At 33.6% G+C, this 23,965-nt stretch overlaps 1 protein-coding gene across 1 annotated transcript in view; it reads left to right on the forward strand.

The window, feature by feature from the left end:
- LOC149796546 (coiled-coil domain-containing protein 134-like) overlaps positions 1–23,965 on the forward strand; it is a 63,210-nt gene that overhangs the window by 29,239 nt on the left and 10,006 nt on the right. Inside the window, exon 5 of the mRNA XM_089961248.1 lies at positions 4,655–4,729. Within this exon, the coding sequence (XP_089817374.1) occupies positions 4,655–4,729 (75 nt within the window). The remainder of the gene's footprint in view (positions 1–4,654; positions 4,730–23,965) is intronic.

Here is a 23,965-nt window from a genome sequence, read left to right on the forward strand (position 1 = left end):
AGAAAACTTTGATTATGAAAATGTGAATATGTGTAGGAATTAGGAAACTTTGATTGTGAAAATGCAAAGATGTGTAGGAATTAGAAAACTTTGTGAAAATGTGATTATGTGCTGGAATTAGAAAACTTTGATTATGAAAATGCAAAGATGTATAGGAATTAGGAAACTTTGATTATGAAAATGCAAAGATGTGTAGGAATTAGGAAACTTTGATTGTGAAAATGTGAATATGTGTAGGAATTAGAAAACTTTGATTATGAAAATGTGAAGATGTGTAAGAATTAGAAAACTTTGATTATGAAAATTCAAAGATGTGTAGGAATTAGGAAACTTTGATTGTGAAAATGCAAAGATGTGTAGGAATTAGAAAACTTTGTGAAAATGTGAATGTGTGTAGGAATTAGAAAACTTTGATTATGAAAATGTGAATATGTATAGGAATTAGGAAACTTTGATTGTGAAAATGTGAGTATGTGTAGGAATTAGAAAACTTTGATTATGAAAATGTGAATATGTGTAGGAATTAGAAAATTTTGATTATGAAAATGTGAAGATGTGTGGGAATTAGACAACTTTGATTATGAAAATGTGAAGATGTGTAGGAATTAGAAAACTTTGATTATGAAAATGTGAATATGTGTAGGAATTAGGAAACTTTGATTGTGAAAATGTGAGTATGTGTAGGAATTAGAAAACTTTGATTATGAAAATGTGAATATGTGTAGGAATTAGAAAATTTTGATTATGAAAATGTGAAGATGTGTGGGAATTAGACAACTTTGATTATGAAAATGTGAAGATGTGTAGGAATTAGAAAATTTTGATTATGAAAATGTGAAGATGTGTAGGAATTAGAAAACTTTGATTACAGAAGAGAAGCTACTCATACATTACTAGGATGGAGGCATATAGTGGTTTGACCATTCCATAATTTATTTTATCCTAGAGTTGTGGGAATCTGTATTATGTTTGCTTGTCTTTTTAAAGTGGGTGTTTGTGTATGTGTGTGTGTGTGTTTAAAGTTTTTTTTATCACTTTCATTTCAATTACTGCTTGCTCAATTCATATTTATAGTTTTGGAAAATAATATCATCACATACGGGGTACCCATCTTATCTCCTAATAACTCCTGTCCCAGTAGTTTGTCCTTATGTCCTGCCCCTGGGATGGGCCATGTAGCCCCTGGGATGGGCTGTGTAGTCAGAGTTACTATGGATTTCAGTTCTAATGTCTGAGTGACATATTTGTCACTTACTGTTATAAAATGTGACCAGTGATGTTCTTGCCTGCTACCTGGTAACTAGCAGTCATACAGTATGTGCCAGTCAGCATTACAGTCTTCACATAACCTATCTATAACATGACTACATTGGTGTGATCATATTTGCATGCCTGCTGACTTGCCTTATTTATAAGTATCTGTGAGAGTAAAAAGACTCATTCTCTTTAGGCATGTGTGTGTATGTTCATGTGTGTGTGTGTATGTTAGAGATTGTTTTCTTTCCCAATTATGCATTATGTCCTTTTCTGAAAAAACCCAAAGTAAACTTGCTTTAAGGACACTTAACATGTTTAAAACTGAAATGTTTCTTAAGTAGTGAACATTCTCTCTCTCTCTGTCTGTCTGTCTCTCTCTGACACATACTGTTCTTAGCACTCATCAAGTATACCTCAGTGCAGTCATGTAGGCATCTTTACTGATCTTAGATAAATATTGTTTTAAAACTGAATACTAAAATGGCTTTTCCAAATGCTGTTCATTTCTGATCAGTGAATAATCTGCACCTTAGTTGTCATCACAAAACCTCAGGACAAAAACTGGCACGAAATTATATTAAGAAAAATGGATGTCAAGTCTAATCATTTCCAGTGCAAGGTATAGTTACAATCTTTATCCAGTACATGGTGACCCATTTATTGTGACATCATGGTTTGTGACATTCAATCCATTTTACATGGAATCACATTTCCTGGTTAAGGTCATGTAAAAATGTTTATTCAAGAAATGGACAAAGTTGGGCCCAATATTCCCTACCATGTGAAAGGTGAGGTAATTTAGAAATAAATAGTGGTTACAAATGCTCTTACTTTTTCTTGTTTATTCAAGAAATTCAAACACATCATTGTCAGAGTAAATTGCTTAATTGTTAATTTGTGCAATTAATATTTGCTTTTCCAGCATTAAAAGCTTTAAATTAGTCAATATGGAGTCAGACTACAGCATGGTTGTCTGCAGTTCTTTGTGGACTAAATTGTCCACATCCACTGTTCAGGTTGTCCTTAATTTAGGGCACCAATAAATTATACCAAACTGCTGCTGGTATGACTGGTTCAAAGTATATAATGCTGGAAAAATAAATATTTATATCAGAGAGTAATAAATGTATGGCTTGAGTGTCTGTAAGCACGTAATCATCATTAGCCTGTCCTGTCATGAATCTTCCATTCTTAGATTAAATATCTCATACCTGAGTTACCATTCCCTCTATAAAGCGTTTATTTTGCAAATCTGAATCTAATATATTTCCTTCCAGTACACTACTTTGGGAATAATTGCAGCAGTGTTTTCACTGAAGATTTTATCACTATTAATAGATCATTTGGTGCTCAAGCTAATCAAAATTATATGTATACACATTATATAGTTGTACCTGGAATTTTAAAACTTGATGGTAATGCATATTAAATTATACTGCATCCTCATCAGAAAAGTAGGTCATTGTTACCCATATTTCATGCTTCATGAACTCTGGTCAAATTTTGTGTTCTAAGTTTATTTCTCAGCTTATGTTATGTCAAAACCATCAAACTTCATGACTGTATGAATTTCTTTTAGTACCAACCATACAATAAAGGTCTCTGTGACCTATATTTCAGAGTTTATTGGCTTTAATCTTTTTTGCTTTTAGCTCATGACCACCTACTGTTATACCCAGGGGTATGAAATGTGGTGAGAGATGCATCTTGATTATTACTACAAGTTCCTCTCAAAAATAGATCACTGTGACCAATAATATTTCACACTTCACTGACATGGAGTTCATTTTTTTTGTTTTAGATTTATTTCTCATTCACTGTTAGAATCATCAAATTACATGATTGTATAAATCTCTGCTTGTACCACATGCATGCATACTGTTAAACCTAGGGGCATAACATTTGGTAATGGATGCATCTTGATGAATACTATAGGCTCCTCACAAAAATAGGTCACTGTGACCAATATTTCACACTAACTGACATATGTTGTTTTTTTTTTTGTTTTAAATTTATATCGTGTGCTGTTTATGATAGTTTCATCAAACTAAATGATTGTATGGATCTTTATTAGTGCTATACTCTTACAAAAATATAGGTCACTGTTACCTACATTTCACATTTTAATGGTTTAGTTAAGTTTCTGTGTTGAGCTCTTGACCAAGTGTGTTCTTTGTTGTTAAACCTTGAACCATTAAACTTGGTCAGGGAATGCATCTCGATCAGTATTACACCCTGCACCCTCACCACAAAAGTAACTTACTGTGACCCATCTCTCATGCTTCATTGAGTTTTGTTAAATTTGCCTTTCAGCTGTTTATACTAGAGTCATTAATTTGGATGCATCTTTATTAGTATCACACTTGTACAATAAAGGCCAGTGTGACCTACATTTGACATTTTACTAACTTAATTTAAGTTTTTGTATTTAAGCTCATGACTATGTAGTATTTTTGCAAGTGTACAAATTATGAAACTTGTTGAGGGGATTCATCTTGATGAGCATTAATCCCTCATCACACCCATCAACCAAAAATGGTCTCTGTGACCTACATTTTATTCTTTATAAAAGATGTTCAGTACTTCATGACAGATTTTTTGCTTGAGACGAGGAAGAGACTTATACATACTAGGGTTTAAAAGTCAAAGATCTAAGTTTCTGCAAAGTAACTCAAGTCTTGTGCCAAAAACCATGGTCAGCTTTTGAATGGCTTGTATTTGAAATGACAAAGGACTCTATTTTGATTGGTCAAGATACAAAGACTGAAATAAAAATGTCTTTTGCAAAATAATTTTAGTTCTATATCTTTCATCTTGCCTTGTTTATGTAAATGGCTTGCAGTTGGGACAGTGATGACATGTCAGATTCATGATATCAAAGGTCAAGGTTACAATGTCTCTAGGAAGAGTCAGTCCAAGATTAATAAGTAGCCTATTTTATTGGAAATTATTTGTCTGGCTTGCATTTGAAGCAATGAGGAAACCTAAAGACTTTGGTTTAGAGGTCAGATATCAAGATTGTAGTGACAGTGGCATAGTTCACAAGCTCAATGAATACTGCATCTTAGTAGCTGCATAGCCAACCAACACTGTGTAAAAGTAATAATAATAATAATAATAATAATAACAATAATAACAATACACATTGTGGGTATAAATGTACAATCAGTTTGTGATATTTTGGGGTTTAAAAAGGGGAAATTACCTATAGACACTTAATGCTAGTTATACTTATTTCCTGGTCTTAGTTTATTAAAGTAATGCATGTCATGTGGTTATGTTTTTCTTTATGTACAGAAAATAGTTTTAGAGAATTTTTTTATTTGTCTTTTTTTTATAGGACAAATTGTATGGAAATATAGTGTTTTGAAATCATTGGTATTTATTCTTGTTGCAGATGTCTCAAGAAATCGATCTGATACCAAAAGAGGAAGGATATATCAATCCATACAAAGTCAGATCATCGAAAGCAGTAAGTAAAGATCATTAGACAACCATTATGGTATTACTGAGTGGACTGTGAACAGTACTCACGCAATCACTAGTTACTGGTGTCTTGCATTACTCTAAAATGGAGACATTAGAACTAGGGGTTTGAGGTTGGTTGCACCAATTTTGGGAGAGTTGTATAAAACTATATCTTGTTTCATTTCAAATTCTTGTATGTCCTTTATATCCTGCAATGAGTAAAGCTTAGCAATCATGCATTTAATGGTCTTCAATTAGGAAATTACAGTGTTGCCTTTGAGGATGTTAATTGTGGTTTTAATGCTGCAGATGGAGTTTTAGGGGTAATGCATTAGTGATAAAATAGTTTTGCAAGAGTTAAATGCCATCAACATCCATAAATACAGAGATTGTTTCCTTGTTCTAAAACAATCTGACAAATATTGATTGAAATATAGCCAAAAATGTAATCCTTCTTTGCAGTGTAGTATTTACTCGCATAAACTGCGAACAACAGAGATCTTTATCTGCCATAGATTATTATTCCTGCAAATCAGGGTCCATGATATTTGTTCTACTGATTACTCCTAACAAACTGCACAGACCCAGATCTGCCGACACATCATGCAACATCAGATCTAGGTCTGTGTGGTTTGCAGCTGGACTTGTCTTATGGGTAAGTATATACGGTATGTCAGAGGGAGAGCTGTCATTTTGTAATAACATCAGACTTTCTGATCATTGCATTCTTGCCACTATATATACTTGCTTGTAAGTATGGTCCAACTGCAGATTGCACTGGAAGATCAGAGTCTGTGCAGTTTTTTTTTATTTTAGGAATACTCATTAGAATAAGCAGCATAGACCCTGATCTGCCAGTGTATTATGCAATGTTGGATCAGAGTCTTAAAGGAGACCAGAAACCAATGGAAATACAGAATAATAATAAAATCACTACGTAAGAAAACCTGATTCTGAAGTATCATCTGCGACCGTAATGCCAGTATTTAAATTTTGGCATATCTTCTAGGAGCTGAATTTCCGTTTCCTTGTATGCAAAGTTTCCGCGCCTGTTCAGTTACTTTCGGGGTGTGACGTCATAGTAGTGACTCCAGCATCCCAACTGGGAGTTGCCAGAGTAAAAGACAATGCCGTTTTGCATTGCTTATGGGTGTAATAGCACATTAAGAAAAGCCTGTGGACAACATTTGTTTTTTCTTTTCCAAAGATGAAGGCATAAAGAAAGTATGGATACATTATTACAAGTGAATCGATTTCAAAGCAACACCATACAGCACTCTGTGATCATTACATTTCTAAACAAATGTTACGAGAATGATCCTGAAAAAAATGACAGCTCTAGGATATGCAAATGCTAGGCCTAGACTAAAAGTTGTTGCTATTCCAGACATGCTGTTGGATATTTTAAATCCTGGGAAAAGTGTTAAACATGTGAGTTATGAAAATAGGCAGAAAGTCGAGTAAGTGACCACAAAATGCAACAATCAATTCACAGATCTTTTATCTACACCAGCAGTGCTAAAAATGTGATAGCCAGACACCCGGGGTCCCTCTAATTTTAGTTCGGACCCATCCTGTATTCAAAGTTAGGTGCCCGTGAGGTTTGTCAGAAAAAAATTGTTTGCCTGAGGAAACTTTGATCGCACTGATGAAATGAGTAAATGTATTTTCAAGATTTTGACATACATACCTTAACACGGCATAATCAAAATCAAATCACCTCTCTCCTAGGTAAAATTGAGATCTGATTTTAATCAAATGGAAGCTTTGCTAAAAATAAGATTCTAAACCCCTGACACGGTCATGTTTCGAGAAAACACAATTTTCAGTAATCTTAAACAAAAATTAAAGATTAAAAATAATAATTCAGTCTATGCATGTTACACATAGTATGTATAAACGGTAATCTGTAGTGATTGGAACTGATATAAAACTATCCCTTGGGATGTTTAAATTGCAGCAACTAAAAGAAAATAAGTCAGTTATCAAAGTTTCAATTTAACTGGCTGACAATAGAAATTGGGGGGAGGCTACTATTGACCCCACCCCTTGCCCCGATGTGCGAGTGCCCATGGGATGTGCCATTTCTCCCTGTGATACGCCTTATTATCCCCCAGGACAAGACCCTTGCATCTTATTCTGGTCAGCTATGGTTAAACTGCATAATAGCTAAAGGTTAGACTTGAGTACACAAGCATAAAGCCAGTGTGACTAATTAACAGTTAATCCTTATCAATTTATTTATCTTGTGAAAGGTACTGACCTTCGGAGATACTTCAAAGAAACCATGTTCTACAATATGTATGTGTAAACATCAGCAGATTGGCAAATAAATTATGCCCTATTTTATTATAACTTACAATGCCTAGGATTTCATTTTAACAGTTAAAATTTGTTTTTCACACATTTAAATCCCACCTGATTTTCTTATGTTTAAGTCTTATGGCATGTAACACTGTTTACTGAATAAAATATTTATTCTGAATTAGTTCTTTGGGGGCACATATACTGCGTGGCATATTTTCTTTTATTCCTTTGAATTTAATCATGGTAATTAAACTTTACATATACAGTAGAGGAATGTCAGGCGTTAACTGGCCGAGTTTCTTTGGTGGAACAGGAGCTTTTGATTTTGTTTGCAGAAAAAGTAGGCAACATTCAGTGATCATTCATGGGATTTAAGCTGATTGGTGACAATTTTATTTTTTTAAATGTTTTTAATACTACAATTCTGTTGTAGTGTTTTGAAAAATCTGAAATTTACGTGAATAATGTTTAATCTTAACATTCTATTTACTGAAGAAAAAAACTCGTGTGATATCTATTATTTCATCACTACAATATTTACAATCTATGGATTGTATATGTTTTATCTATTTATGTATGGGTTTTTTTCTTTCTGAGAAATGAAAATTGGCAGACATAATGTAATAATAGGGAGTTCCCTGTGAAAACTTGGGGAAATAGTACGAGATCGGGAGGTAGGTGTGGAAATACCGCAAGGTAATGGATATTGAACACACAAGTCTGTCCCTGTTCTAGTCTCTTCGCCCAGAATTCAGTATTATCTCTCAGTGTTTCAGTGTTGGATGTATATTTCAAGATATCATACCTTCGGTGGTGGTGTGTGTGTGTGTGTGTTGGGGGTAGGTAATGAATATGTCATTTATATATAATACGATTGAACCTCATCCTTCTTAAATGAATTTATTGCACTGTGGTAAATTTTTAATTTTTACATTGGGCACCATCACTTAATCCTTATTATATTTTTGCACAGCATACGATGTATAAGTAATTATTTAAAAATTAATTGCTTTTTTTTTAAAATTCCAAAATATGAAATATGAGCACCTTCCTTACTGTTGTACTTTTCTGCTGTCATGTCTTAAACACATTGTTAACACACAATTCAACAGATATAGTTATAAGCATGACTCGGAAGCATATTCAACTTTTGATTTAGCAACCCAAATCTGGTCTCCTCCTGTCTGTCTCGCTCGCCATGTATGTTTGTATTTGAGGACTGGCTAGTATTGTGTCAAAGGACCATGTGATCTGTCGTCTCATCAAAGCTCGGAAAAACTCGACAATTTCTGGAATTGTGATATCTTCCTCACAATGTAATCACTACCCGCCTACAATATTTAATTTATAAACATCCCAGTCCAATTAAAATTTGTAGAGAATTACATACATAAAAGGAAAATTTTTGTTTCTGGTCTCCTTTAAGTTTTTTTATTTAGACCCAACTTAAAATTGAGTATATATGGTTTAATAATGTTCATTGAACCAGAAAGCACATTATATATGCATGTGCTATATTAATGCTGGACTAGTCATGCACATAAATATTAGAATGGGGCATAATCTTTTTGTTAAATGGAGATCATGGTTAGAGCATCTGCCAAGGATGTGGGAGGTCACAGGGTTCTAACTCTGACTGAGTCATACCAGAGACTTATAAAAATGGTACTTACAGCTGCCTCATTAGGCACTGAGCATTAAGAGGTTCTTATTAGGACTGTTCGGCCTAGTGTCAAGATAATGTGACTGGGTGGAAAATCATGCTAAATGTCTGCGTCATGATGCCTAAGTGCAAGACATCACTATGAACTGCCACACTGCAGATATTGTAGCGATATGATTGAAAACTTGTTAAAGATATGTTAAAAATCCAAATCACACACTCAGAATTGAGATTGTATTTAACATTGCCTTATTTGAACTGCCAGTTTCTTTCCTAATAACTTCAAATCATTTGATCGGTTCTCATTTCTTTTCTTCTAACTCATGTTTAGGAGGAGTTGTACATGACAAGTTGCTAATTCTGTTGTATTTTGATATATATCAACTAACATGCATTTCTGTCTGTTTCCTAATTAATTTCCATGCAGTATCTCCAGTGTCCACCACTTACAGATACCAGACTTTGTGTGTGGATGCCTTGCACTTGGAATAATATTTTGGTACAGAGCTCAGACTTTGAGGCTATGGGCACTGTAAAAGAAAGATGAAAATTGGCTTCTACACAATAACTCAGCTTCTCTACCATCTACAGTTGACCAGACTTTGTGTAGGACTTAATAACCTGTTAATTTCTGGGTCAATAAGTCCAAAGTCACTGCCTGGAACTAGAAATATGCTTTCTGCACAGTAGCATGAGTTCTTTATTATCTGTGATTACCAATCTTGATGGCTGGCTTGCTACTGGGGTAAGGAGAAACCTTGTCGATCTTGGCATTAGATGGTCAAAGTGGCTGTGATTGAAGAAAACAAAGGTTTCCTATAATTAACATTTGTTTTCAGCCATGCAAGAGAGAAATCTTCCTGTTTTGCTAACCTTACATTTCCCATCTTTGTCTGGCTATCTGAATCCTGTCAACTCATTCATGGTGTCCATATGCTAGGAACTACTTTTAAAGATACATCTCTTGTTGTCTTCAGCTGTGCCTGATGGAGTTGCTATAAAATCCAGCAACAACAACATATATATAAACAGAAAAAAATTCACTCACAAAGCAACTTTGATAACACCATACAAAACATTTTGAGACACACACACACACACACAGACATGTATATATATATATATATATATATATATATATATACAACTAGACACACACACACACACACACAACTACACACACATACACATACAACTCATGTTATTTGAATGAGATCCACACACACAAGTAATACACATCACTGGCCACAGAAATCCAAACTCTCTCAAGTGCTGCTGCAAAGCCAGTAAAAGCAGAAATGTGTTATGTCAGACTGGTTTCCTCTAAATTTGTCAAACGCTCACAATCTGCCCCAGTCAAATCAAACATAATAATACCATTGCAATGTAAACTCCTTCACTTACCAACCAGAGTGGTTCAGTTCAGTCATTAGTCCACATGCTTTTCCACAAACAGATTTCCATGTATCATATCATTGCACTAGTGATAGCAACACTTTCAATATTTCCAGGACAGAAAATATAAATTTCCAAGAAAGTCATGAGAAATTTCCTGATGTCACTCCACACTTCATTAGAACTGTGCCAAATAGGCATAATGTACAGCACAGTACATTGCTTACCATATAACGTTTTCCAGATTAGAACTGCTGAAAGTTCAAATTTAACTGTATAAAAGATATTTGTTATTTATTGTTAATTTCATATCACATCCATCGATTAAATGTGATAATTCATTAATAATATCAAATGTTTTTATGTTTCTATTTTCTCATGCGTAAGACTACTTGTGTACTTAGGGTTGACAGCTCATCCCATTGGCCACATTAACATATTTGTCTTAATACACAGTATTTGGAAAAAACAAAAGCATGTGGCTCTAAATGCTCATAGCAAAACACTTCCAACACATATCAATTATAACTTTTTTCTTTATTTTTTCTTCTTCTATTCTTATAGTAATATTTATATCTAGATTCTTCTTAGATAATTATTCTGATTTTCAATAAAGAGTACAAAAACTGATGACCTTTGTGTAGAGTGAGAAGCAATAATAGTACCTGATGAATACTGTGCTTTGAATCTGCTAACTAAATTGCAAGGGTGCAGGGCTATTTTAATTTAGCTCGAAAAAATTGAGAAAAATAATCTATGTTGGTGTTTGTACCAAGACAAGGAAATCCCAGTCATGGGGATACATTGTCTCCCCATGAGGCTATGCTGAGTAAATAATATAACCCCTTGACTGAGATTTCCTTGTCTTGGTCAAAACTCCAACATAGATACTAATAATCTACATCACAAAATGTGGACCAATACTTGTCAATGGCTTGCTCTTATGGTAAGAAAGAAATGTATTGATTTTTTTGAGTCAGAGGTTCAAGGTCAGGGTCATTGTGACTGGAAGAAGAAAAACAGTTTCCACATAATAACATCAGTTCTTTCTGACAGACATAGACCATCTATTTTGGATGGTTTACAACAAGTAGGGTAAGGAAGAAGCCAGTTGATATTGGGTTCAGAGATCAAAGGTCCTAGTCACTGTTACTGAGAGAAGAAAATGGTTTATGCTTCATAGAGCAATGTCACATTTAGAATGCCTTGGACAAGGGACACTGTGTCTGCCATTCTCCAAATTTGGAGGATACACAATCTTAACAAGAAAATTAGAAATAAAAAGTATTTAGTGCATTGGATGTGCAAAAATGTTAGATATTTTTATTTGCTTCAGCAGCTTTGCTCCCTTAACTTTTTCATCTACACTGTGCTATCATATTTTCCATGGGTGTGCACATTTTTGTCAAGTGCTCAAGTAACTCATGAAATATAAACATGTTTGAATATTTGGTCGACCTGAAATTAGCTGTGCTATGAATTGTCTGTTCTGTGTCATTCTCCCATTTAAATTAGTGTTCGCTCATTATCCACCATCATTTTGTATGAAAATTCCCCATTATTTTCTGAAATACTTCTTTGAGATTAACAATTAATTGAATAAATGATGAATTGTTTATTTGCAACAATTAAGTCCAACTTTGTTATTAATTCAACTTTGAAATAAGTAAAGTCATCACTACTATAGATGTGCCTTCAACCTCAAAAATATTTTACTCTAGCAGCCATCAAAGACTTTACATTGAAATCCACCAGATTAGCACACCTAGAATGTTCTGATTGTTAAACTACCACAAGCCTTGAATGTTTTGATTGCCATATATCTTGTTTTATTTTTTGATCACTGCTAGTGCCAACATTGACATATATTGGTGCCTTTTGCAATTTTGTCACTGCAAGTGCTAACATAGATATGTATTGATGCCTTTAGCGATTTTAGTCATTGACAGTGCCAGCATAGACATGAATTGATGCCTTTAGCAATTTGTGTCATTGCTAGTGCCAGAATAGACATGACTTGATGCCTTTAGTAATTTTGTTCACTACAAGTGCCAACATAGATATGTATTGATGCCTTTAGCAATTTTGGTCTTTGCTAATGCCAGAATAGACATGAATTGATGTCTTTAACAATTTTAGTCATTGCTTGTGCCAGCATAGACATTAATTGATGCCTTTAGCAATATTGATCACGGTTAGTGCCAAAATTGTGATATCTGCTAATGCCAACATATACATGGATTGACGTGCACTGAAGAAAAGTAGTGGGCTTATTTGCTTTTGTTTTATGTGATCCAGGGCACACAAGAGGGTAAAGATTTAGGTAACAGAACTAAACACTGCAGAAAACCTTTGATCATGTGCAAGGCAAAAGACTGTATAGAACTATTAACACATTGCTGGTGGATAAGCATGATAACTTTTTCATGGCATCTCAAAAGCAGCCTGTACACAATAAACAACCAATTATTGCTTTTGCTGCTATAACCATATCAGTGGAGATAATTTTTATAAGCTAATGTGTATGTTGCTGTTTCTAGTGTCTCTCCATAGACAGCATATGGTGTCATCTGTAAGATATGACTATTAAGATGGAGCAAATTGTTCTGATTATCATCCAGTTGAATCTTATACTGCAGTTCGGAGGGTGAAGAATATATGCATTTGTAAGAAAAACTCTAATTGTATATTTTTTTGGCAACTTTATCCTTGGCTATAAAATGTTTTCTAAAATTAGAAACACCATATTCTTTTGGTTCTCATTTTTCAAGATGTCTAAGTTATAGGCAATGTGATTGAAGTATTACTAAATTATTACTGCCGTATATACTCGTTTACAAATTGAGTTCACCTGCAGACAACACATACCCTGTTTGTTCTAATGATTACTCCCAACACAATGTATTAACCCTGATCTGCCAGCACATAATGTGATGGCAGATCTGGGTCTGTGCAGTTTGCAGTTGGACTTGACTTAGAAGAAACAAGTACTTGATAAATTTATATTTATGTTATGTTTTCAAAAAATAGCTTGTGTTTTTGAAAATTAGCTTGTATGTGTGATGTATTATTCCCCTATACCAAAACATGAATTATAGAATAGAGTTAATGTGTAATGGTTTCATTTTTGATTGAGCTTCTTCCTTGTGCTTTACTGCAGTTTTCATAGATGATTTGCTATGCTAAAAATTGATTGCAGTATACATGTAATGGTAAGTACATGTCTGAATAGCCAGAGCATGCCTTCAAACACCTCCCTGAGCTTTTATGTTTTGGCAGACTGAGTTTTATTGGCAGGTTGAATATAGCAAACTATGTACAAAATCACACAGGTATACATCTTTTTGATAGGATATTGATATCGCACACAATGTATGAAAATTACACATTTATACATCTTATTAACTGGAGGCTGATATAACACACCATGTATGAAAATGACACATTTATACATCATATAGGTTGGAGGTTGAATGACACACCATGTATGAAAATGACACATTTATACATCATATAGATTGGAGGTTGATATAGCACACCATGCATGAAAATTACATGTTTATACATCTTATTGACTGGAGGCTGATATATGAAAATAACAGTTATTCATTTTTATGATGTTGATATAGCATGCCATGTATGAAAATGACATGGTTATACATCTTATTGATTGGAGGCTGATATGACACACCATGTATGAAAATGACACATTTATACATTATATTGATTGGAGGTTGATATAACACACCGTGTATGAAAATGACACATTTATACATTATATTGATTGGAGGCTGATATGACACACCATGTATGAAAATGACATGGTTATACATCTTATTGATTGGAGGTTGATATGACACACCATTTATGAAAATGACACATTTATACATTGTATTGATTGGAGGTTGATATAACACACCGTGTATGAAAATAACAGTTATTCATTTTTGAGATGTTGATATAACATGCCATGTATGAAAAACACATATTAAATCTTATTGATTGGTGGTTGATATAACACACCATGTATGAAAATGACACAGCTACACATTTTTGTGATGTTGATATAGCACACTTTGTTTGAAATGACACATTTCTATAGCTTACTGATTGGAGGTTGATGTAATACACCATGTAAGAAACTGACACATTTATATGTCATATTGATTGGAGGTTGATGTAGTACACCATGTAAGAAACTGACACATTTATATGTCATATTGATTGGAGGTTGATGTAGTACACCATGTAAGAAAATGACACATTTATATGTCATATTGATTGGAGGTTGATGTAGTACACCATGTAAGAAAATGACACATTTACACATTTTGTGATAATGATATAGCTCACCATGTATGAAAATGAAAAATTTATACGTCTTATTGATTCGAGGATGATACAGTACACATTGTAAGAAAATGACACATGTATTCATCTTTTTGCTTGGATATTGCACATTTACACATCTTATTGGTTGGTTATTGATATAATACACAAATGTGTAAAATTTAACATTTACACTTATTATTTGTTGGTTATTGATATAACACACAAATGTGTAAAATTTAACATTTACACTTATTATTTGTTGGTTATTGATGTAACACACAAATTGTGTAAAATTTAACATTTACACTTATTATTTGTTGGTTATTGATGTAACACACAAATTGTGTAAAATTTAACATTTACACTTATTATTTGTTGGTTATTGATATAACACACAAATGTGTAAAATTTAACATTTACACTTATTATTTGTTGGTTATTGATGTAACACACAAATTGTGTAAAATTTAACATTTACACTTATTATTTGTTGGTTATTGATGTAACACACAAATTGTGTAAAATTTAACATTTACACTTATTATTTGTTGGTTATTGATATAACACACAAATGTGTAAAATTTAACATTTACACTTATTATTTGTTGGTTATTGATGTAACACACAAATTGTGTAAAATTTAACATTTACACTTATTATTTGTTGGTTATTGATATAACACACAAATGTGTAAAATTTAACATTTACACTTATTTTTTGTTGGTTATTGATGTAACACACAAATTGTGTAAAATTTAACATTTACACTTATTGTTTGTTGGTTATTGATGTAACACACAAATTGTGTAAAATTTAACATTTACACTTATTATTTGTTGGTTATTGATATAACACACAAATTGTGTAAAATTTAACATTTACACCTATTATTTGTTAGTTATTGATGTAACACACAAATGTGTAAAATTTAACATTTACACTTATTATTGTTTGGATGTTGCACATTATACAATATATTGTGTAAAAACACATCCATTTTAATATAAGGTGGAAGATCATGTTTTTTTCTGATCATCTGGGTTCTTTTTCTTCGTACAAGCATTATTCTAATGCACTGTTTTTAATGATCAAAATTTGGGTGGTTTGGGTTTTTCTTGTTTGATAATTATGACATTTTTTCCTTTCCACACCAAGACAGGAACAATTTACTCCAGGTCATTTAATATTATATAATTTTCTGATATTTGGGTTAACCTCATACTTTTAATAGGAACCATTTCATTGGATTAGCAAACTTAGACTGTATCTTGTTCGTTTAGAAAATGCATAAATGCATGTGGCACAGTCTGCTTTGCCCTAGGTTAAATTTAATGAATAGGATCTGACAAACAGAAGTCAAGCTGCAGTTTGTTGCTTGGGTGGAGATTGTTTAATGTTTTACCTTCTTCACCTTTCTATCATTTGTCTAGCTGTCAATATTGTGCTTTGTTTAACATGTGCTGCTTGTTTTTCAGTATTATGTAACCAGTACAGAATATTTTCAAACACAAAATTAAATTATTTGCCCCCCATAGAGTGCAGTGGCATAGGTTACATGGCTTGAGGTTTCATTTTCAAAGCATAGCAGCAGATGGCATCCATAATGGTTACATATGGGTTACCCTGTTTCTGGTTGGTGAAGATCCTCCATTTTTGTAGTTCTTATCTGTGTTGTCCCATATTGAGCTCACAACCTTAGTAATTCTGGGAATATATCCCAAATTAACTCCAAAAACTTGGGGTTAAATATTTCTTGCTTTTAATAATAAATATTTCCACAACAAAAAAAATTTAAAAAATTGCAGTTTATCATTTTATTTGTAAAGACAAAAAAAATGAACAATAAGTATAACTACTAAGCGAGAACTTCAAGTGAATAAATACTTTAGTCCACATTTCCTTTGACCTTTCCCAACCTTTGTTAGATTTTCTGAGAATAATAACACTCAATATTTTGAACATGCAGTGGGATATCAGAAAGTCTTAGACTTAATCAGAATGTCTTATGGTGTCTGGCCATGACATATATATATATATATATATATAAGGAGAGTGACAACAGTTCATTAAAGTTATAAAGTTTACATTGGAAAATCTTCATTATAGCTTATGTTATGACATTTTTCAAAATTGACTTGTTCAGCTAGCAAATCTATGGTTGTTATATATAATCACAACTTGTCTATTTTGTAGCTTAATCTTGTGTTTGAAAACTTTGTAGTTTTTGCTCTGCCAATCAATTATTGGGCACTGCATTAACACTAATTTATCTGATATTATAATCCTTATTATAAATTTAAAAAGAAAATACCTGGTGCACCATTCATTCTGCTCTCTCTCTCTGTTTTCTCCATAAATGTTTAAATGCAGCATTAACCTTATCACAGATGACTTGAGCTAGCGCCACCAAAATAAAGGAATTTCCTTTAAGGTGTATTGGTCTCTTTGAATTCTTTATTCAGTACACAAACATGAAAATATTTGATTCAAAATCATTTTATTTAAAAATGAAATTTAAATTTATCACAGATTTTTTTTATGGGAATGATCTTCATTTAATATGAAATATACATAATATGTAAATGAAAATTGATGCATAATGCAGCTTCAAAGTAAATATTGTAATTCAACATATACTTACATTGTTGTAAGCTAATTTAGGTCAACAGTAATTGCTGAGAAAAACAATTGGTATTTCAGTTTAATTAGTTCATTTATGACAAATACTTTGACATATACTGTTTGACAAAATCTACAACTGCAGAAGGTAGTGGGTTCAAACCCCAGCCAAGTCATACCAGAGACTTATAAAAATGGTACCTTCAGCTGCCTCGCTAGGCACTCAGCAATAAGAGGTTTGTGTTAGGACTGGTTGATCTAGTGTCAGGATAATGTGACTGGGTGGGACATGATGCTACATGTCTGGAGCATGATGCTCCAATGATAGAAAATCACTGTAGACTGCTACGCTGCAGACATCATAGTGATATGACTGAAAATTATTAAAGCTTTGTTAAAAATCCAAATCACAAACATTCACACACACACACATACACACATACAATTTACAGAAGTCTAATTGCCTGGTGGTAGGCAATTAATATTTATGTATACTTCCTGTTTGCTTTTAATTGACTGTTTGTCAGTAATAAAAATGTTGAATTGTTCATTTGCTAGAATGATTTTATCATTAAGTTTGCACTAGTTTTAAAGTCACTTAACAAGGGTTTTGGAAATTTCTTACAAATTGTCAAGGGATGGCTGATTTTGTAATTTATTTGCAATGCTGATGCACACATGATTAAATACAAAATTTTTGTGATGTCATCAACTTCACCCATTAATATGTGTATCTGGGTCTAAAATGTGAACATGGATTAAGGGCAAAACTGCTGACCCATATATCCAGGTTCCATATCAGTATTTTACTCTGCAAAAGCAAGCATTCAAGATTTTGCAACTACACAAGTATGGACATTCCACAAAATAATTTCTTCTAAACCTGACTGCAGCAGATTGTTTTTATGTCTAGAACCCACTGAAAGGACATTTGTCCGGACTAAAGTATTGTCAAGTCACCCCAGTCAGAAAGAAGTAGACTTGGATGGTTGATTTTCCCCCTTGAGTTACAGGCTGCATGGTGGGCTTATCAATGTACTTGTGGCAGTCTAAGTTTGCAGGTTGATAGTCACATGGTAGAAAAAGATGTGACCTTGACATCCATATGGCATCCATCAGTGGCTGATGTAGATAAATCTTTCAGATTGCATTACCATTGCTATGATCAAGATATGCCCACATTTCTTTGATTCTAAATTACATTTGCAATTCCTAAATTATGTATTTGCCTTCTTTTATTGGCAAATCAAAGCATACTTTGAATCACAGAATTTATTATGTACCATTTCATGGAGGCACGGCATTCAGCTTTTTCCCTGGCATATATAAAGTCTTAATATATATCTTGATACTATTTTGATTGCCATATATACTTGCATATAAGTCAAATCCAGTTAAAGACGGCATAGACAGTGATCTTCCAGTAGAAATACATTGGCAGATTTGGGTCTATGTTGTTTGATTACTTTAACTGTCCAGGTCAGTATCTGTTAATGTTTTATGTGATGGCAGATCTGGGACTATGCAGTTATTGGTAGGACTCTACATATCATTGAGTGTATACAGCACTGCAGGTACAAAATTGATATAATTCAAATATACCTGCTTTTGGTTCTTGGCATTTTTTATATTAACAGTTTTATCTGACAGTTTTAGGGGCCATGGTTACTGAATGGTCAGTGTGCTGGATTCGTGACTGAAAGGGTATGGGTTAGAATCCTGCCATCACATTAGCAGATAGTTGCTTCCATTCAGTGACATTGAGCAAGGCACTTTACTTTTATTGACGCAGACACTTTATGTCAGTTACTAAATAACCTACTTGTGTTGCCAATGCTGACAATATCTTTTAGGCAAGAAACAATAGGTAGTCAAAATATGGTTGGCTGCAATCCAGTTTACCTTGTAAGACTATTTTTGCTTGAAATATTTCAAAAATATTGTAGATTCTGTCTTGAAAGACCACCCCTTCTGCCAAAACAGTGGTCTCTCAAGACAGGTGGTCTCTTATGACAGGTCATAATACTATATAATAAATCTGCATGGAGAACCTGGTCTCTCAAGACAGGTAATCTCCCATATCATTGTTCTCTCTCGACAGGTATTACTGTATTTCAATCTTGTTCAGATTTACGGTATTTAGCTATTGATGTAGACATGTAGGAAAAAGTTCTATTTTTAAGTCACATGCATACTGTTGTAAAATCTTTTGAGAGGAATCAATTTATCATTGAAAGACAGATCACATTATTCAGTTACCAGGCAACCATCTTATAATAACATCCTTATCTTTGGATAATTTTACTTTGCTCCTGTGGCCCATGATTGCTGATGAGAGCTGTTATTTTGATAAACTGAGGTAGTTATTTGACAAACTGATGATGGATGGGAAATCTGTTTTTTACATCATTTTATGTGCTATGTTTAACATTATAATGGAAATCTTTATATTTCTTTTACATCATTCCATGTGCTATGTTTAAAATTATAATGGAAATATTCGTATCACTTGTACATCATTTTATGTTTTTCAAACCTATAATCATAAGAATTAATAATAATAATAATAATAATAATAATAATAATAGTAATAATAACAATAATAATATGACTGCATTTCTTAAAATTACAAGGAATTTTTTAATAATTTAAGATGTATTTGTATCATTCTGGATATTTTATAAGTGGGCTGTCATGTAATATTTCAAGTTGTAAAAGTAATTATAGGCTATGTGCATGATATGGAATCAGATTAAACATTTATATTGCATGCCAAATCAGGCTATATATAGGATATGGAATCAGAACGAACATTTGTATTGCATGCCAAATTAGGTTATGTGTATGATATGGAATCAGATTAAACATTTGTATTGCATGCCAAATCAGGCTATGTGTAGGATATGGAATCAGATTAAACATTTATATTGCATGCCAAATTAGGTTATGTGTATGATATGGAATCAGATTAAACATTTGTATTGCATCCCAAATCAGGCTATGTATAGGATATGGAATCAGATTAAACATTTGTATTGCATCCCAAATCAGGCTATGTATAGAATATGGAATCAGATTAAACACTTATATTGCATGCCAAATTAGGTTATGTGCATGATATGGAATCAGATTAAACATTTGTATTGCATGCCAAATCCGGCTATGTGTATGATATGGAATCAGATTAAACATTGGTATTGTATGCCAAATTAGGTTATGTGTGTGATATGGAATCAGATTAAACATTTATATTGCATGCTAAATCAGGCCATGTGTATGATATGGAATCAGATTAAACATTTGTATTACATGCCAAATCAGGCTATGTGTGTGATATGGAATCAGATTAAACATTTATATTGCATGCCAAATCAGGCTATGTGTATGATATGGAATCAGATTAAACATTTGTATTGCATGCCAAATCAGGCTATGTGTGTGATATGGAATCAGATTAAACATTTATATTGCATACCAAATCAGGCTATGTGTATGATATGGAATCAGATTAAACATTTGTATTGCATGCCAAATCAAGCTATGTGTGTGATATGGAATCAGATTAAGCATTTATATTGCATGCCAAATCAGGCTATGTATAGGATATGGAATCAGGTTAAACATTTGTATTGCATGCCAAATCAGGCTGTGTGTATGATATGGAATCACATTAAACATTTATATTGCATGCCAAATGAGGCTATGTGTATGATATGGAATCAGATTAAACATTTGTATTGCATCCCAAATCAGGCTATGTATAGAATATGGAATCAGATTAAACACTTATATTGCATGCCAGATTAGGTTATGTGCATGATATGGAATCAGATTAAACATTTGTATTGCATGCCAAATCAGGCTATGTGTAGGATATGGAATCAGATTAAACATTTGTATTGCATGCCAAATGAGGCTATGTGTATGATATGGAATCAGATTAAACATTGGTATTGTATGCCAAATTAGGTTATGTGTGTGATATGGAATCAGATTAAACATTTATATTGCATCCCAAATCAGGCTATGTGTATGATATGGAATCAGATTAAACATTTGTATTACATGCCAAATCAGGCTATGTGTGTGATATGGAATCAGATTAAACATTTATATTGCATGCCAAATCAGGCTATGTGTATGATATGGAATCAGATTAAACATTTGTATTGCATGCCAAATCAGGCTATGTGTGTGATATGGAATCAGATTAAACATTTATATTGCATGCCAAATCAGGCTATGTGTATGATATGGAATCAAATTAAACATTTGTATTGCATGCCAAATCAGGCTATGTGTGTGATATGGAATCAGATTAAACATTTATATTGCATGCCAGATCAGGCTATGTATAGGATATGGAATCAGGTTAAACATTTGTATTGCATGCCAAATCAGGCTGTGTGTATGATATGGAATCACATTAAACATTTATATTGCATGCCAAATCAGGCTATGTGTATGATATGGAATCAGATTAAACATTTGTATTGCATCCCAAATCAGGCTATGTATAGGATATGGAATCAGATTAAACATTTGTATTGCATGCCAAATTAGGCTATGTGTATGATATGGAATCAGATTAAACATTTATATTGCATGCCAAATCAGGCTATGTATAGGATATGGAATCAGATTAAACATTTGTATTGCATGCCAAATCAGGCTGTGTGTATGATTTGGAATCAGATTAAACATTTATATTGCATGCCAGATCAGGCTGTGTATAGGATATGGAATCAGATTAAACATTTGTATTGCATCCCAAATCAGGCTATGTATAGGATATGGAATCAGATTAAACATTTGTATTGCATGCCAAGTCAGGCTATAGGATATGGAATCAGATTAAACATTTATATTGCATGCCAAATCAGGCTATGTGTATGATATGGAATCAGATTAAACATTTATATTGCATGCCAAATCAGGCTATGTATAGGATATGGAATCAGATTAAACATTTGTATTGCATCCCAAATCAGGCTATGTGTATGATATGGAATCAGATTAAACATTTGTATTGCATCCCAAATCAGGCTATGTATAGGATATGGAATCAGATTAAACATTTGTATTGCATCCCAAATCAGGCTATGTATAGGATATGGAATCAGATTAAACATTTATATTGCATGCCAAATCAGGCTATGTAAGGTTAAGTGAGTATGTAATAAAACTATATTTGTAATATTCACCATTAATTTTTGACAGACACAACCCTTTAAAAAAAAATGTAAACTATTTTTATAATGGAGAGAATATCTTAATAACATTTAAGGTGCTACAAGATCTATTGGGAATTTCCATACATTCCTTGCTGACAGAAACTACATTTGTTGTGTTATAGTGGGAAAGAACCAGATAGCTAATTCCCCCACCCCAAACATTCAGTGGTGGGTGGGGACCTGTGACACTGGTACAGAGAAAAAATGCCACTGGAGAAGAATACTGTGGTAAACCAATGCTAATACAGCACACCTCTAGCTGGCACTGATTGATTTTATGTGGATTTATTTAAAAAGTTTAAAAAAAGAGAATTTGTGTTGATAAATGCAGGGTTCAGTAACCCTCTTTGTTAAAGACACTGTTGTCAAGGTCAAATAAAGTAAATTAGTATAGTTATGAACCCTTTTTATGTAGCCACCTGTCTTCAGAGGCCAAATTCCCATATCCTGGAGACTACTGGTACTGTTGAAATGAATAGAAGCAATTATGTTTGAGGTCTTTAAAGCTCACAATCTGTTCCGACAGAATCCCATTTAAAACACACTATTCAAGCTGTCTCATTTAACATGGGTCTTTCCAACAGTATCTGATTTAATGCAGATTATTCCAAGTGTCCCATTTCACATAGGCTGTTCCAACAGTATCCTATTTAACACAGGCTATTCAAACAGTGCATCATTTAACACAGGCTGTTCCAACAGTGTCTCACTTAAAAAGGTTGTTCCAACATTAACCCATTTACTACAGGCTGTTTTAACAGCATCTAATTTAACACAGGCTGTTCCAACAATGATTGGGCAATGGGCAAGTCATCCGGACTTGCACGGGAAGGTAGACACTCCCGCCCTCCACAAGTCTTCCAGATATGGATAAATAGTGTGATATTAACTGGGCAGAAGAACTTCCGACATGAATTCAACAGCCAAATGGAAAGACTGCCAAACAGCTCAACGGCTACATGTTCATGACCAAGGCGAGCCACCAGGTTGGATAAAAATCATCTGTGGTGAGGCCTGGAGAGGTTTGGGCTCCACCAGGCAGCAGCTGCCCTTTACACACCACATGAAAAATGACAACCATTACTCATCCCTTACTGGCTAAGTCGTCGCCCCATTCAACAAGGGCAGTGCCTTCCTCGTGCACCAGGGCAAAGGTGGAAAGTGTATGACTGGTGCTCAGAGCAGCAAGATTCGTGTCAGGAAGAATGTCATCATTGGCACCTGGAATGTGAGAACACTGAGAACAACAGGAAAACTTAAGGAGCTTACATATGAAATGAACAGATACCGCTGGAATATCATAGGACTCTGTGAGATATGATGGAAGAACATTGGAGAAACAACTACTTTGGAGGGACACAAACTGTACTTCAGTGGCAGAGAAGACAACAATGTCCCATTCAACACACATGAATGATTTCCTTTCATGGTAATATAATCAAGTCATTGGACTGCCAGAATCATAGTAGCAGCAGATAATACAGCCATGGCGAAATAGATGCTAAATGGAGTAACTGCCATCAATACATGTTTTTAAGCGGAGTCCAACTGCAGGCAACATAGACCATGATCTGCAGTGCCAGCAGATGGTGTTTGTTCTACCGATTACTGCTAGAAAACTGGCAATGCCAGCAGATGGTGTTTGTTCTACCGATTACTGCTAGAAAACTGGCAATGCCAGCAGATGGTG

Source organism: Sinohyriopsis cumingii, chromosome 6, assembly GCF_028554795.1.
Source record: "Sinohyriopsis cumingii isolate HCF-2022 chromosome 6, ASM2855479v2, whole genome shotgun sequence".
In the NCBI taxonomy this organism is placed as follows: Eukaryota; Metazoa; Mollusca; class Bivalvia; order Unionida; family Unionidae; genus Sinohyriopsis; species Sinohyriopsis cumingii.